The sequence below is a fragment of the Podarcis bocagei genome (genome assembly GCF_964188305.1).
Source record: "Podarcis bocagei genome assembly, chromosome: 5".
Lineage (NCBI taxonomy): Eukaryota > Metazoa > Chordata > Lepidosauria > Squamata > Lacertidae > Podarcis > Podarcis bocagei.
In genome coordinates this window covers 91546935-91563978 of record NC_138129.1, presented here as the reverse complement: position 1 = coordinate 91563978, position 17044 = coordinate 91546935, and the positions used below count along the sequence as shown (strand labels likewise).

The 17044-nt window shown below is 42.7% G+C and overlaps 1 protein-coding gene across 4 annotated transcripts in view; it reads left to right on the top strand.

Moving 5' to 3' along the window:
- HMCN1 (hemicentin 1) overlaps window positions 1-17044 on the top strand; it is a 329394-nt gene that overhangs the window by 138997 nt on the left and 173353 nt on the right. For all 4 annotated transcript variants that reach the window (XR_014008183.1, XM_081194243.1, XM_081194242.1 and 1 more), the window contains 7 exons: window positions 3704-3831; window positions 5570-5842; window positions 7585-7680; window positions 8431-8625; window positions 10048-10178; window positions 13283-13430; window positions 14728-14854. Coding sequence is in view for 3 of the 4 variants with exons in the window: in XM_081194243.1 (XP_081050369.1) it covers window positions 3704-3831; window positions 5570-5842; window positions 7585-7680; window positions 8431-8625; window positions 10048-10178; window positions 13283-13430; window positions 14728-14854 (1098 nt within the window). In the remaining variant the exon portion in view is untranslated. The remainder of the gene's footprint in view (window positions 1-3703; window positions 3832-5569; window positions 5843-7584; window positions 7681-8430; window positions 8626-10047; window positions 10179-13282; window positions 13431-14727; window positions 14855-17044) is intronic.

The following is a 17044-nucleotide window of genomic DNA, read 5'->3' as shown; positions in this document are numbered from 1 at the left end:
GGTGCCTCACAAGACGAAAAGAATCCGTTCTGTGATTCTCTTCGTCTAGCGGTTTTTTTTGTCTTGCAAAGCAAGCCCATTGAAGGATTAGCGGATTAGCGCTATTAGCGGCTTTTAGAGGCTTTTAGTGGCTTATCTGCTGATCGGATCAGCTGGGCTTTTAGCGGCTTATCTGCTGATCGGATCAGCTGATAAGCGGCTTAGCGCTATTAGCGCTATTAGTGGCTTTTAGCGGCTTATCTGCTGATCGGATCAGCTGATAAGCGGCTTAGCGGCTTAGAAAAAGGGGGGAAGGGAAAAAAAAACAGCAGGAACTCGCAAGACATTGTCATCTTGCGAAGCAAGCCCATAGGAAATTCGTTTTGCGAAGCACCTCCAAAACAGAAAACTCTTTCGTCTAGCGAGTTTTCCGTCTTGCGAGGCATTCGTCTTGCGGGGCACCACTGTATTGGGCCGCAGTAAGACAACATATTGTAGACGTATCAGTGCCGTACCTTTGACTATCAGATTCCCAATATGGGCCTGATTCCAATAGCGCTGCTGCTTAGCTGTGTGCTGCTCTTGTGCATTGGATCGGGGCCATCATGTATAGACAGCGTTGTCTGCGACGACACAGTAGTTTGCAGAATAAATTGCAACGTTGTAGTCTCTCCATTTTAAGAGATCCACACCTTTTGGTTTTGAACCCAGAGTAAAAACACGTGTTCAAAGCAGTCAGGTGGTGTAGGCTTACCATTTCAGATGGCATGTGGGGAGTTATATTTTTGAATGTTCCCCACCCCCAGATGATATAAGAAGAGTAAGTCTATAGGGGGATCTGTCTAGGTTTTGGCTGGAACAGAGGCGCAAAAATACCACATTTTTTTTTTTAAAATACATTGAGTAAAGTTTTCTTTTTGTTTCAGAATAATTCCAATTGGTTTTAGGATGGTAGATAAAAAGCAAGGTATTAGCTTGCTCAGAAGCTTTTTAATATGATTATTAGTTTTCCAATTTTTTACAAATCAAATTAAGAGACGGCTGCACCTTCAAGCCCTCTGTTCCTTTGCTGGTGCAGTTTGATTTCAAACCACAAAGGTGAACACTTAGCTTCATGTCAGATGGTTCTCAGGTGGTGGGTGGGGGTCTCGTTGGCCTGCAGGGGCTGGGAGTGGTCAGGATCTGGCCCATGGGGCAGATCCAGTTTCCCATTCCTGGCTGAGAACTTTCTTCATGAAATGCTATTATTGGTTTTTTTAAAAAAAAACAAACGTGGGGCTGCCTTGATGTACAGTTGGAAGTGGGTATTTTGCAGCAATGGATATCATGCGCAGTTGCTGATTGCGTAGTGTCGTTCTTGGTCTTGCGTCAGGTTCTGCTCCTGTCTCCCAGCTTTTTCTTGTTTCCAAATCTCATTCCTATCATGGCTTTGTCTATCTGCTGTTTAGCTTGGCTTCACTGTCTCCCTGCCCCTCATTTTCCGTTCCTCACCTGACTGGGATTACATGGCTCAGACATAGCGTCAGAATATACACTTGGGAACGAAATCATAGCTCTGTTTTGAGCTGCACTTCATTTTGGCATGGATACCTATTTCTTTTTCTTCTTTAAAAATAAATTTTATCAATACTAGGTTGTGACGGTGTGGGATGAAAGCCATTATACATTGAGCTGCTTTGCTTCTCAAGAAGTGCAAGAAGAAAAAAAGACAAGAAAATAAATAAATGAAAAATAGGAAAAACAAACAACCATAGCAACAAGGAAATGACATATGAAGAGGGGAGAGAGACAATATAACCAAAACTCTATAATACCATGAATAAATTAAAGGGGGAAATATAATCATTTATTTCATCATTCCAGAAATGGAAAAACAAGACCCACCTTTCAATTCGTTTGTTTCCTTGATTATTAAGTATTGTGTTTTTCCTCACATGTATGTTTTATCACTAATATAGTTTGCCATGTTTTTCTTAATCAAGTTATGGTAGGAAGATTTCTGTTTTTCCATTTTTTCCCTGCAGTGCACTGCTTTGCTGTTAGTAGCAGTATAGTAATTTGTTGTAAATCAGCATTAATGACTTTAGGATGAAGTAGAAGCATGGAGACTATTACTAACACAGAGAATCCCTCCTTTTCAAATAATACATTGAATATATGGTCTGTCACTTCTTCTGACCAGGGATGGGGGAGAAATTTGGTTCAGTTTACATTTTAACGTGAGCCTATGTAATTTGCGGGTGGCACTGTGGTCTAAACCACAGAGCCTAGGGCTTGCTGATCGGAAGGTTGGCAGTTTGAATCCCCACGACGGAGTGAGCTCCTGTTGTTTGGTCCCAGCTCCTGCCAACCTAGCAGTTCAAAAGCATGCCAGTGCAAGTAGATAAATAGGTACCGCTCCGGCGGGAACGTAAACAGCGTTTCTGTGCACTGCTCTGACTAAGAAGCGGCTTAGTCATGCTGGCTACATGACCCGGAAAAACTGTCTGTGGACAAAACGTTGGCTCCCTTGGCTAGTAAAGCGAGATGAGCCTCAACCCCAGAGTTGTTTACGACTGGACTTAACTGTCAGGGGTCCTTTACCTTTACCTTTATGTAATTTGTGTTTCCCAAAACAATACGTGAGCCAAAATACAGATATTGTTAGAAATGTGCTTTTCTCCAAAGATTTTATAGGTCTTGTGCATGCTTGTTGTGCACTCAGCAGTAATATCAAACTACTCTTGGAAAGGTTATACAGTTCCCTTCAGCTGCCCACAAACAGGAGTGGGGAACATTGGGGTTTTTATGGTCAGTGGGGCCCTGTGCCCAGCCATTTTGGTACACCTCCTTCAGTGGCTAACACCCAAAGGGACCTGTTTCTGGACTGGTAAAGTTTTACTTCCGATGGAGGTCCCTCAATTCCTGTTTTCTTTTTTTTAAAAAAAAAGATATTTATTAAAGTTTTTTTAAAATATAACAATGAAAATGAAAAATAAAAAAAACAAAATACAACATAAAAACAGTTAAAAAACAAATAATTTTCCCTAACATATATTCCATACACTTATTTCCCCAGACCTCCTCAAACCTCCCTTCTTTGTATTCCACTTCAATTTGTTAGTTCAGCAAATCCTTACCATTAAGCTTTTACCCATTTGTAAACCTTTCCCCCCCCCCCCGTATCTCCTAGAGCATTACAGCTGGAAACCCCTTAGTTTCTATCCAACATCCTTCTAGCATTCATTAATTTTACAATATTTCTGTAAATAGTCTTTAAATTTCTTCCAGTCTTCTTTCACCATCTCTTCTCCCTGGTCTCGGATTCTGCCAGTCATTTCTGCCAATTCCATGTAGTCAATCACCTTCATCTCCTCAATTCCTGTTTTCAGTGAACACGCCATGCGATGATATATGGGCTGGGCTGGGGGACACTTCCTCAAGTGTAGAAGCACGATAGAAAAATCCACTAATTTCTCCATAGATTGGATGGCATGGCATATTTAAAAGGGGAATTTTTTGGGGGGGTTGTTCTCAGTCTCTTACTTCATTCGCGAGATATGTAGAAGGAAGACGTAAGACACATCACAAGCACAGTTAGATGAAAACCAAGCCAATCTGAGCAAAAAATAATACTGAACAGATGCCGTTTAGCGTGTGGTATTCATTACTAATATCTCAGCAACGTGCATTCCCCCTCATGGTAAATATTTATATAGTCATATCTGTTTCCTGCTTTTTCCAGGCACACCTTCCTCCCTTCAGGGTCAATGAAGATCACAGAGACACGGGTTTCAGACAGTGGCACGTATCTCTGTGTAGCCACAAACATTGCTGGGAATGCGACTCAGTCAGTGAAGCTCAATGTACATGGTAAGCTGTTTAGAGTGCAGTAAGAGTCCTTTCTGAGTTAGTGGGGGGGGGAGTCTAGACATACATGCAGAGGTACTATTTCAGTTGCTGGCACCAGAATCTTCCCATATTTTTTAGGAGGGATGCCTGGGTCTTGACACTCCAAGGCTTCTTGGGCACAGTCTGTTGGAATGTCCTCTTCCACAAATCCTGTCTTAATGGAAAGAAAGTGCAGTGTAGCAGGCATCTTTAACAGCTTTTCCAGGCGCCAAAGAAACCCACAAAATCTGTAATCAACAAATTACGCTAGTAGGACTGCAAGAAGTTTTGTAAGGAGAAATATACGAAGTGTTACAAAGTAGAAGAAGATAGAGATATTGGTTATGAGTTTGAAATGTAACGGGGAAGATAAGAAATGCATACTGAGAGGTTAGATTGGAAAATTTTCAGACAGGATTGATGGAAGTCAAAAATTTGAATAAGATGTAAAAGTATGTTTAATTACTGTTGAAAATGATATGTTAAAAAAAACCCTAATAAAAATTATATTAAAAAAAAAAGAAACCCACAAAATCACAGACCCGCCAACATACCTCGGGGGGGAAATAGGGACATTTCTCACTCCTCTCCAACTGACCCTCCTCAACTCCCTTTTTTTCTTGTTCTCCTGCCCACAGGTCATTTGCACCAACGGGACACAGCATACAAGCCCTCCACTATCCTGAGAAAACCCCTTAATCCCATTTTTTTAAAATTATTATTATTCTTTGGTAGATTTACAAAAAATAAAAACACACACCAATAAATAAATTGGAGAAAGGGGTAAGATTAGACATGCATGCAAAAAGCATTTTTAAAATAATAATAAAAATGAAGACTCCTTGCGTTCTGCTCTGCTCCCCCATTCTTCCCGCCCAGGGCGGATTTCTGCTCTCTGCAGTTCAGAGCTAGCACATCACAAGGACTGGGCCTTGGCGGCTGCATCCTCTCCCCCTCCTCTATATTCAAGGGGAGGAGAGGGGAGATGGTTCTGTTTGGGAAGCTGGAATGCCTGCGCTGATGAAACAATGTTAAAAACACAACATTGAATTCTGCCCTAAATAAACTCAACATATGGCTCTTTGTGGACGCGGGTGGCGCTGTGGGTTAAACCACAGAGCCTAGGACTTGCCGATCAGAAGGTCGGCGGTTCGAATCCCCACGACGGGGTGAGCTCCCGTTGCTCGGTCCCAGCTCCTGCCAACCTAGCAATTCGAAAGCACGTCAAAGTGCAAGTAGATAAATAGGTACCACTCTGGTGGGAAGGTAAACGGCATTTCGATGCGCTGCTCTGGTTCACCAGAAGCGGCTTAGTCATGCTGGCCGCATGACCCGGAAGCTGTACGCCGTCTCCCTTGGCCAGTAAAGTGAGATGAGCATCGCAGCCCCAGAGTTGGTCACGACTGGACCTAATAGTCAGGGGTCCCTTTACCTTTACCTTTTTATGCTTCTTTATGTGCTTTAGCAATTGGAATTTGCTCCACAATCAGTATGGTTAAGAGCAGGGATGGGTAACCTATGGCTCCCTAGATGTTTCTGGACCACCGCTTTGACCATAGGCCATTCTAGCTGGGGTTGATAGTTAAGAGGGTGCTCTACGTTGATTTTCAAAGTCGTTAAGCCATGTAGAGGCCAAGTGCTGCACTCCCATCGATCATATCTTACTGAATGATCTGATAAAACCTTTCTGTTTCAGCACTAACTAACTCACTTTGCCTAGTTCCTCCAAAGATACAACGTGGGCCTCGAGTGATGAAAGCAAAAGCTGGTTCCAGAATCGATATACCTTGCAACGCACATGGGATCCCACCTCCAACGATCACTTGGCTTAAAGACCAAAATCCCATTTTGGTAGACAACAGGCAATATGGTGCCTCTTCAGACGGGTCTCTCAGAATCAGCAAAGTCTTGATATCCGACTTGGGAATCTACAAATGTGTGGCAAGTAACATTGCCGGCCGCGATGAAGCTGAGATAATGGTCCACGTTCAAGGTACTATAGCGTTGGAGCCAAAAATGTTAGCACAGTAATGGATTGTCCCTTTAATTTTTAGTACGCTATAGCACAAAACAAGAAGCATGTGAGGAAAAAATATGTATTTCGTCTGAGTAGGATTCAACTTTTTAACATGAGATGAGACACTCAGGTATCTTGTTCAAGCTTTCCGTTTCAACATTATCATTTTCTCTCTTAGTGAAGTGATAGGGAGCTTGTTTGGCCACTATGTATATGACAGGAGTCTTGCAGACTTCCACTTTCTCTGGATAATTCTTTTAGCTACAAGGACACATGCGGCAGTCTTCAGATTTACACCAGTAAAGAATGTATGAGAGATTGGCCTGAAGCTTCTGACATCTCCAATGTAGTTAATGTATGCTGCCAGCAAAGCCTTAAACAAGCTTTCAATGATGCATTTTAAAATTCTCTTCTCTATATCCTCAGTAGTGCAATTGTCACACTCTCTGTAACATCAGACGCAGGCAATTTCACCTTGGTTTGCAAACACTGGCTACTTTCTGGAGGTTACTTTGTGTGTTTTTAGTTATTTAGATATCCCACTCTCTTCCTTAAGGGTAGATATCTTAAAGCAGCATAAGAGTCAAATAAATAGTCAAATAAGTCCACGTCCAATTCATATCTGACCAGAGGCAAGATGGGCTATAGTTGGGCTGTCCAGAATCTGACCTGGCCCACAGGTGCCAGTGTTGCTTCTCCCCTCGACCATTTGCTAATAGACACAAAGGTGCGTTTCAAGCCTCAGGTAGAAAGCCAGGCTTGCGGACACATGTGGTTTGCATTCAGAGAATGTGGCATTCGGAGAATGGGTGGCGCTGTGGTCTAAACCACTGAGCCTCTTGGGCCTACCGATTGGAAGGTCGGCGGGTTGAATCCCCGAGACGGAGTGAGCTCCCATTGCTCTGTCCCAGCTCCTGCTAACCTAGCATTTCGAAAGCACGCCAGTGCAAGTAGATAAATAGATACCACTGCGGCGGGAAGGTAAATGGCGTTTCCGTGCGCTCTGGTTTCTGTGACGGTGTCCCGTTGCGCCAGAAGCAGTTTAGTCCTGCTGGCCAACATGACCCGGAAAGCTGTCTTTGGACAAACACCTGCTCCCTCGGCCTGAAAGCGAGATGAGCGCCACAACCCCATGGTCGCCTTTGACTGGACTTAACTGTCCTAGAGTCTTTTACCTTTACCTTTGCCTATTTCAAGCCTCGGGTAAAAAGCCAGGCTTGCGGACACATGTGGTTTGCATTCAGAGAATGTGTGGCTTTTTTCCACTGAAAAGTTCCAGTGCACCCCTAGTCGCCATGTGAAGTGAAATGAGGAACCAAATGTGCTACCCAGAGAATGAAATCAAACCTTCATATTTTTTAAAGTGTTTTAAAAAGTAGGAATGAAACTATGTAATTTGAATACAGTGGTACCTCGGTTTTTGAACATAATCCATACTGGAAGACAGTTTGAGTTCTGAAACGTTCGCAAACCAAAAACTCAATAGCTCATGTTTCATGTTCAACTTCTGAGGCGTGTTCAAAAACTGAAGCATTTACTTCCGGGTTTGAAGCGTTTGAAAACCGAAACGTTTGTCAACAGAGATGATCCAAAACTGAGGTGCCACTGTATCAGATTAATTCGTATTTCTGAGTTTTAAAACAGAATTTTGAGAAACTTACACGTTTTGGGAAATCAAGCGACGCAATATTTAATTTCTGTTCCTTCCCTCACTTTAGAACCTCCTACTGTAGGTGCGCTTGATCCGCCGTACAACACTCCACTGCAGGAAAGAGTAGCAAAGGAACGAATTGCCTTCCCATGTCCAGCCAAAGGTATGGAATGCAATGTTATTCATGTACGTACCTAGAATCTCCTGCAATTGTTCTTGGAAACCTGAGGCATCTTCTCTGCCACATTGCCAGTAGCTACTCCTGGTAGAGTGGAAGAAAACCCAGTTAATTGTTTTAAAAATTCACTGGGTGTGCTGACATAGTTCAATTTGAGTGCATTGTGGGTCCCAATTAAAGAAGAATGAGAACTTAAGTTGACATAATATGCACAACTTGCAGACTTAACATATAGAATAAGAGAACAAGAAAACATATGTTTAAAGAAGATTGGGAAATGTTTATTGAATATATGGGAAATAATTGTGTACAGATGAAAATGCTGGCAGCATTAAGATAAATTCAACAGTGTAAACAAGTTTTGATGGATGCAATAATGGAATACTGAATGGTATAGGGTTTTTTTTTTTGGTAAAATATGCAGGGATTTGTGATATGCAAAATGAACCATGGAAAGAGAAGAAGGGAAGTCATTGATATCTTAAGGATGTAAAAATGAGTATTTTAAATTGTAAAGCAGAAAATTTAATTAAAATTATATACAATCTAAGTGCATTGTTAGACAATCTAGTGCTTTGTTCTTGGGTTGTTGTTGTTTCCATACAGGGCTTGTGTCAGTTAAATTACTGGCCTGTGTTTCATTGAAGACTCCCAAAAACCTTATTATTAAAGTATTTCCTTTTTTTAAGCGAAATTTCATAAACCACGTATAGCACGCTCTGTCCTTCTCTGCAGGTACCCCAAAGCCTGTGATAAAATGGTTGCATAATAACAAGGAGCTAACTGGAAATGAACCTGGCATTTCAATCTTGGAAGATGGCACCCTGCTGGTTATTGATTCAGTCACACCTTATGACAATGGAGAATACGTCTGCGTTGCGGTCAATGAAGCTGGAAGCACAGAAAAAACTTACAACCTGAAAGTTCATGGTAAACAAGCACCAAATATCTTTCTAATGCTATCGGGACGCAGGTGGCGCTGTGGTCTGGACCACTGAGCCTCTTAGGCTTGCCGATCGGAAGGTCGGCAGTTCGAATCCCCACGACGGGGTGAGCTCCCGTTGCTCTGTCCCAGCTCCTGCCAACCTAGCAGTTCAGAAGTACACCAGTGCAAGTAGATAAATAGGTACCACTGTGGCGGGAAGGTAAATGGCGTTTCTGTGTGCTCTGGTTTCTGCCACGGTGTCCCATTGCACCAGAACCGGTTTAGTCATGCTGGCCACATGACCCAGAAAGCTGTCTGTGGACAAACGCCGGCTCCCGTAGCCTGAAAGCGAGATGAGCGCTGCACCCCATAGTCTCCTTTGGCTGGACTTAACCATCCAGGGGTCCTTTACCTTTACCTTTTTACCTAATGCTATATTTACAAATGTTGTTTGTTTTATTCTTTCAATCGACTTCAAAATTGATTTTTTTTTAAAAAAACAACAAGGCTCTGCTTGCAAATTGACTAGGTTTTCGGTATTAGTTGAATAAATGTCAACCCCAGGGGTGGGGGCACACTTCACTGTGAGTGGAAGCTAAATAATAAAAAAGACAAGAATGCCCGCTTCGATCAGTGGAATTGGCACTGCTGCAGGTGCCACATAATATCTGTTCTGCATTTGTAAGAACTCAGTTGTTTGGTGTGGCAGCGTCTGCCCTTTGGAACTCTCTGCCTAGTGAGATCAGGCAGGCATCTTCACTGTAGCCTTCTCAGTTCCTGCTAAAAATGTTCCTGTTTAGACAAGCCTACCCAGATGCTTAAGGGACGCAGGTGGCGCTGTGGGTTAAACCACAGAGCCTAGGACTTGCTGATCAGAAGGTCGGCGGTTCGAATCCCCGTGACGGGGTGAGCTCCTGTTGCCCTGTCCCTGCTCCTGCCAACCTAGCAGTTCGAAAGCACACCAGTGCAAGTAGATAAATAGGTACTGCGGGAAGGTAAACGGCATTTCCGTGCGCTGCTCTGGTTCGCCAGAAGCAGCTTAGTCATGCTGGCCACATGACCCGGAAGCTGTACTCCGGCTCCCTTGGCCAATAAAGCAAGATGAGCGCCGCAACCCCAGAGTCGGTCACAACTGGGCCTAATGGTCAGGGGTCCCTTTACCTTTACGCAGATACTTAGTAAGTTGAGGTAATTTTAATCTGTTTTAGTATTTTTACTCTTGTTTGCTTCGAAGCAGGGTTGTAAATCTTTCTTGATTTTGCAGTGTTATATTTTGTAAAAACCGCTTTGAGGGTGTGTTTTTGCAATTTAGCAGTTTATAAATTTTATGAAATGAATAAATAGTTAATAAAATAATATGTTTTTAAAAAGCAAAACCAAGCACCCAAATGTTCACATAAGTATTTATTCAGCTTCTTTGATTGCAGTTCCACCTGAAATCAGAGATCAGGACAAGGTAACAAATGCATCTGTGACTATTAATCAGCCCCTAAGTCTGTTCTGTGAGGTATCTGGCAACCCATTTCCCATCATCACTTGGTACAAAGCTGATGTTCAGGTATGTATAGGTGTGGTCGATTCTCCCCCGCCCTACAAGTAAAATAAATAAAACCCAACAAAGTTAATTCCTCTTCCCCAGTAAAAGCTTCCTGAAAGCTTTCAGGAAGAACTCTGTAATTTTTTTGCTAACTGCTCTTTGGTGATGGTTGTGTCCTTCGGATAGATTTTGACTGAGTGCTGCATATATTTAAGCAGTGTTTATACTTCAAATGGTAGGTTGCTGTGTGGTTTAATGATTACAATGGACATTCCATGTAATCCCTTGCAAAGAACTGTACTTTGGTGAAAACAATCATTTGTTAATTAAGAAGTATAATTCTAGTGGCTCAGAGTGTTCCCTGAATTCTCCCCCCTGCTGCCCTGTCTTTTACTCTACCTACCTATGTTTCTGCTGTTATTTCTATGCTGGCCCAATGTCCTCATTTACCTGGAAGCCTGAGACTTGGAGACAGGTTGAGTAATGCGTTTGTGTGTAAATACGAATGCAAATTTAGCTCATTGGCATGTTTTATTCTGCAAGTTGAAGCTATAGCTCCTTACTCTTGGATTTTGATTTTTCTTTGGGTATAGACTACCCATGCCCTTGCGTACAACTGACCACCAAGCAGCAAATTTGTCCCGTTGTGGACAAATTTAAGTAGACTGTAGGTATTCAAATCCATATATATTTTTGTCAGGTGACAAACAGGGTCATTAATTGGCCCTGTGAGGATGTCTTAAGACAGATGTCATGGTGTTTAGGTGCAGGATGTTAGCAAGATGCCTGGCAGTTGAGTATGTTCTCTTCAGAATGTTGTAAAACAAATAATGTCCTACATCCAACTTTGCTCTTTCCTCATTACTGTGTCTTTATTGAGTTGCTGGTAAAATCCCACCATTACAATAATAGAATGCATATTGAAGGCTTTTGGCTTCAGAAATCATATATTTTTTATTGCGCTAGCCATAGGCCATGGCATACTTTTGGCTTCAGTGGACTATAGCTGTCTGTTTGAGCCTGGGGCTAGAACCTATAGCCCTTCTGGTGTTGTTATACTCCAATTCCCATCATCTCCAGCCAGCATAGCCATAGGGAAGAAGGCTAGTCTTCTTCTTCTATGGTGATCACTTGTAGCCAAGTAAGATTGTTTTTCATGAACACAGTTTTAATAGTGAGTCCGTGAGTGACTGTGGAGGCCAATTCTGGATCCACACGTCCTTCCACAGTGGGGACATTGGTTTCCGGGTGGGAGTTGATCACGGTGAGGGTTTGCCAAGCGTGCCTTCCTCTTAGCACATTTCTCCCTTTTGTCCTGAGTTTGAGCATCTTCAAAGCCCACGACACCTTTGGGAAAGGCTGTTCTCCAACTGGAGCGCTCGCAAGGCCAGTGTTTCCCAGTTGTCCGTGTTTATACTACATTTTTTTAGATTTGCCTTGAGAGAGTCTTTGAACCTCTTCTGTTGACCACCGGCATTACGCTTTCCATTTTTAAGTTTGGAATAGAGTAGTTGCTTTGGAAGATGATAATCAGGCATCCGCACAACATGACCAGTCCAACGAAGTCGGTGTTGAAGAATCATTGCTTCAACACTGGTGATCTTTGCTTCTTCCAGTACACTGGCATTAGTTTGCCTTTCTTGGCATGGTTTACCTTCACCTGTGTCCAGCTTTTATATTTGTAAATAAACTCAAATATACCCACCTAAGAGAAGGAAAGCTGTGATCCTAAATCTCCACTGCTTTGTGTGATATCTCCAGGAGAATGAAAGGCTAAGGGGTAAAACGCATCTGAAGTCCGTAAGATGGTTGGGTGATACCTTGTACTCCTCCTTTTGGCAACCCGTGCAGCCAAGCTGGTTCCATATACATTGCTCTGCTTTCTTTTGGTCCACTCAGCCAAGAGAGTGAATCTTGTCATCTGGGCAGCCGAGGACCTCTGTACACAAGGCCCAGGCTTGTGCCCCAGGGAGGTTCTTTCGGTGCTGCTAATGCAGCGGCTTGACTTCACCCCCAGAGGCGTACTCCATTGTCTCTTGAGACAGACAGGTGCTAACAAGTCAAATATTGCAAAAACACTAGTAAGTCTCCAGTGACGTCCTTCCAAAGCAAAGCAAACCTGGATAAACTCCGTGACCCTGAAACTTTTCAATGTTTGGAGAAGTAGGTATTGAGCAATATACCATATTTTTCGCTCCATAAGGCGCACCTGGCCATAAGGAGCACCTAGTTTTTAGAGGAGGAAAGCAAGAAAAAATAATATCCGGAACGAAATAGTGGATGTATGATTTTTGTGGTTCATGCTTGTGGCCACAGACATGTGATCTAATGGTGAATTTGGGGTGACCCAATGCAAAACTCCTGAGGATCCACGTGGACCCATGCTTTGTAACCACATTTTTGCACCATTGCAGCCCCAGGAAACAGTAGATGTGTGATTTTTTTGGGTGCAGGCTGTAGCCATGGACATGCTATGTGATCTGATGGTGAATTTGGGGTGACCCAATGTAAAAATCCTGAGGATCCATGGGCTTTTACCTCCCCCCTCCCAGGCAGCCTACTGTATCTCTAGCGGCCCTTATCTCTTTCCCTGATCAGCAAACGATCAGCGGCTTTGTTTCAACACCCCCTTCCCTCTTTCAAAAAAAAGGAAAGAAAGCATGATCTGCTTTTTGCCCCTGGGCAATTCAGCTCCAGGGACCATGCATTCGCTCCATAAGACGCACAGACATTTCCCCTTACTTTTTAGGAAGAAAAAAGTGCGTCTTATGGAGCAAAAAATACGGTAAATCAGTTATTCACTTGTGCTCCTGATGGGTTATTATAGCTCTGGGCTATAGTGATTTTTCCAGTCCTGCTGCCTGTATCCTTGCCCTAGTAGAAAACTAGTTAAGGAAACAACTGCCTCTTCAGATTTGGAAGATCATAGTGATAATTTATTGCCATCTGTAAAATTATTTAGCCTCTGCCATGACTCCTAATTGCAGATCATGCTTTATAACTTTCAGGAATACTGTTAAAGTATGACTGGCCTAATTAGGCCCAGGAAATGGTGTGGGTAAGTTAGATTATTCAGATGCTAGATTTGGCAGGTGTTGAATTAGTTGCTCTTGGATTGTTTTCAGGTGGTGGAGAGCAGCACTCTGCAGATTTTGAACAATGGGAAGCTGTTGAAACTTCTTAAAGCTGCAACTGACGATGCTGGACTGTATTCGTGTAAAGCCACCAACATAGCAGGAAGCTCAGAGAAATTCTTCAGTGTAGATGTGCGAGGTTGGTATTGTCAAAGATAGTAATCTTGAAAAAGTAGCCTTTAGCATTTCAAGTATACCTCACATTTAATATAAGCGTAAGTTATAGAACAGTGGTGGGGCACCTAATTCCAACTCAGGATTTCTTGCATATTTTTACAATATCATCTAAGTGCCCTGCAGCCCTTATTAATTTTGTTTGTTTATACTTTTCAAGTTTATACATTTCACTAATTTTACAATCATTTTGACATTTCAAAACTTGACTTCCTTCCCCCTCTTTCTGCGGTTCCTTAAATTTGTTTTTGATATCTTCTTTTCATATCCAAATTAACGTAATTTGCTCCTTTATTCGTTTTCTTTAAATATATGCTGCAGATTGTTACAGTAATCCTGCCAATGTTTTGATCTATTTGCAATTTATCTGTAAAGATTCGATAAACCATTTCCATTCTTTTTAAAAACTTATCTTGGTTTCTTAATTCTTCCGGTAAGTTTCATCATTTCTGCATATTCCATAAGTTTTTGTATCCATTCTTCCTTTGCTAGGACTTCTGCTTCTTTCCATTTTTGGGCAAGTCACATTCTTGCCGCTGTAGTAGCATACATGAATAAATTTCTATACATTGTAGGTAGTTCTCTCCCTATAATTCCTAAAAGAACAGCTTCTGTTTTTATTGGGTTGCTTTTCTTTTTACAAAGGTTATTTTAAACATCCTTTTCATTTCATTATATATCATTTCCCAGTAAGCTTTAAGCTTGGCCCTTACTAATTTTGGTTGCTTCTTCTTTCAGTGTGATCTAGCCCCATCTATAAGAGTCAGGGAGCATGATACATTTTGTTGTTGTTTTTTTAACATATTTATTAAATTTTCACAAATTATAAAAACACATACAATACACACAAAACACATTACACAAATATACATACAAAAACAAACAAACACATATAATTTCAGCTCCTTTTTTTCCCTTAAACTTACTTCATCGACTTCCCCATACCTCCCCTTTCTGCATTCCAATTCCCAAAATTATTTCAGTAAATCCTTCCCCTTAATTTTATCCATTTTTTCCTTTTCTTTTACTTAATCTTTAACAGCTGTAATCCCTTACTTTATATAACCACAACATTTTAACATTCATTAATTTTACAACATTTCTTAAGATAGATTTTAAATTTCTTCCAATCTTCTTCCGCCGTCTCTTTCCCCTGGTCTCGGATTCTGTCAGTCATTTCAGCCAGTCCATGATACATTTTGTTTAACCACTCTCCTCCTCCTGTTTGACTAGTGATTCTCATTGTTTCCTTTCCCACCAAGTCCCACCCACCATAAGAGGGGCCGACACATCTAGCGAAGTTTCCGTCGTCCTCAACCACGATGCCACCTTGGAATGCAGAGTCAATGGTACTCCTCTCCCAACCATCCAGTGGTTCAAAGATGGAAAGTAAGTATCTCATTCTTACATTGATGCAAGATAGTAAAGAGAGATGAGGAACTGTTGTCTTCCTGTTGATATATCGGTAAAAGTAAACGTAAAGGACCCCTGGGAGGTTAATAATAATAATAAATAACAAATTTTTATTTATACCCAGCCCTTCCCTGTTCAGAAAACTGGGCTCAGGGCGGCTAACAACAAATTTAAAACACTTAATTGATGCTACAAAAAAACAGCATAAAATACAGTATAAAACGTGAATAACAATAAAATCAAAAATCAATTTAGGGGGGAAAATCCATCCAATAAACATTAGATGATCACCAGGGCTAGCTGGCTAAATTAGACCTATTTGGGCCAGCGAGGAGACCAGGGGAGAATTAGCTGTGGGATTCCAGAGCGGGTAATCTTCATAAAAAGGGGAGGGGGAGGGAAGGAAGGGGAATAAAAGATCAGGCTAAGTTCAAATTGAAAGCCAGTTGGAATATTTCTGTCTTACAGGCCCTGCGGAGGGAAGTTAAATCCCGCAGGGCCCTGGTCTCATGGGACAGAGCATTCCACCAGGTCGGAGCCATCACTGAGAAGGCCCTGGCCCTGGTGGAGGATACTCTAACGTCCTGGTTAAGTCCATTCAAAGGCGACTATGGGGTTGCAGCGCCCATCTCGCTTTCAGGCCGAGGGAGCTGGTTTTTTGTCCGCAGACAGCTTTCTGGCTCATGTGGCCAGCAGGACTAAACTGCTTCTGGCGCAACGGGACACCGTCACAGAAACCAGAGCCCACGGAAACGCTGTTTACCTTCCCGCCACAGTGGTACCTATTTATCTACTTGCACTGGTGTGCTTTCGGACTGGTAGGTTGGCAGGAGCTGGGACAGAGCAATGGGAGCTCACTCCATCGCAGGGATTCGACCCGCCGACCTTCTGATCGGCAAGCCCAAGAGGCCCAGTGGTCTAGACCACAACGCCACCCAATTGGGTGCACACAGCTACAGTTGTCCTCTTTTTTTCCTTTCTTTGCTGGAACTCATAGAAACTCAGTTCTGGCACCCCTCAGGTGGGCACCGTTGCCATTTCATCAGAACAAGGGAGCCATTTGTGGTGAGTTCCAGCACCCCTTTTTTCCTAGGAAAAAACAGCACCGGTTCTTTTTAATACAGCTGTTTTGTGCAAGAGCCGTTCTGTGCAAAAGAGCTCCCATAAAATAAATGAAGAAAGAAAAAATGTGAACGTGGTTGGGAAAAGGCAGGCGGCGTCCTTTCCTTTGGGCCGATGGAAGCAAAACGAAGTAGGGAGTGTGGTGACAGACTGCAGCACATGAAAAGCAAAACAAAGATACAACCTCCAGACAATGTGCTTCAGTGTGTTCACAGTCGAGTAACACACAGTTTTATATTGGAAATTCTTCTTTTATGGGATTGCTTGGGGAAATCTAAATTTAGCGGGGGGAGGGGGGTTGCAGGTTGCCACTTGAAAGGGATTTCCCCCCTAGGAAAAAGTAGAGACATAATCACCTTTAAATTCACATAAACTGATTGGCAAGCCCAGATAAAAGTTAAAGCTGCTCATATGCCCAGTTCAGTAAGTGTGCATGCACATGAAAGCTCATACCAATAACAAACTTGGTATGGGACGCAGGTAGTGCTGTGGGTTAAACCACAGAGCCTAGGGCTTGCCAATCAGAAGGTCGGCGATTCGAATCCCCGTGACGGGGTGAGCTTCCATTGCTCGGTCCCTGCTCCTGCCAACCTAGCAGTTCGAAAGCATGTCAAAGTGCAAGTACATAAATAGGTACTGCTCCGGCGGGAAGATAAACGGCGTTTCTGTGCGCTGCTCTGGTTCACCAGAAGCGGCTTAGTCATGCTGGCCACATGACCCGGAAGCTGTACACCGGCTCTCTCGGCCAGTAAAGTGAGATGAGCGCCGCAACCCCAGAGTCATCCGCGATCAGGGTCAGGGGTCCCTTTACCGTTTTAAGGTGCTACTGGAAGGAATTTTTTTATTTTGTAGCAAAAGGTTACTCATCCTCCCCCAAAATGTAATCACAAAGCCCAGGGAAGCTCCTCTTCTACCTGTCATCTACTGATTTGGCAGACACGCTGACATATGCTAAAACATTATTTTCAGCCATTCAGCTTTAGTAAATGAACACCACCGTGGCTTTTAGGAATGTAAAAACCTGCTGAAAACTGGTACTAGACC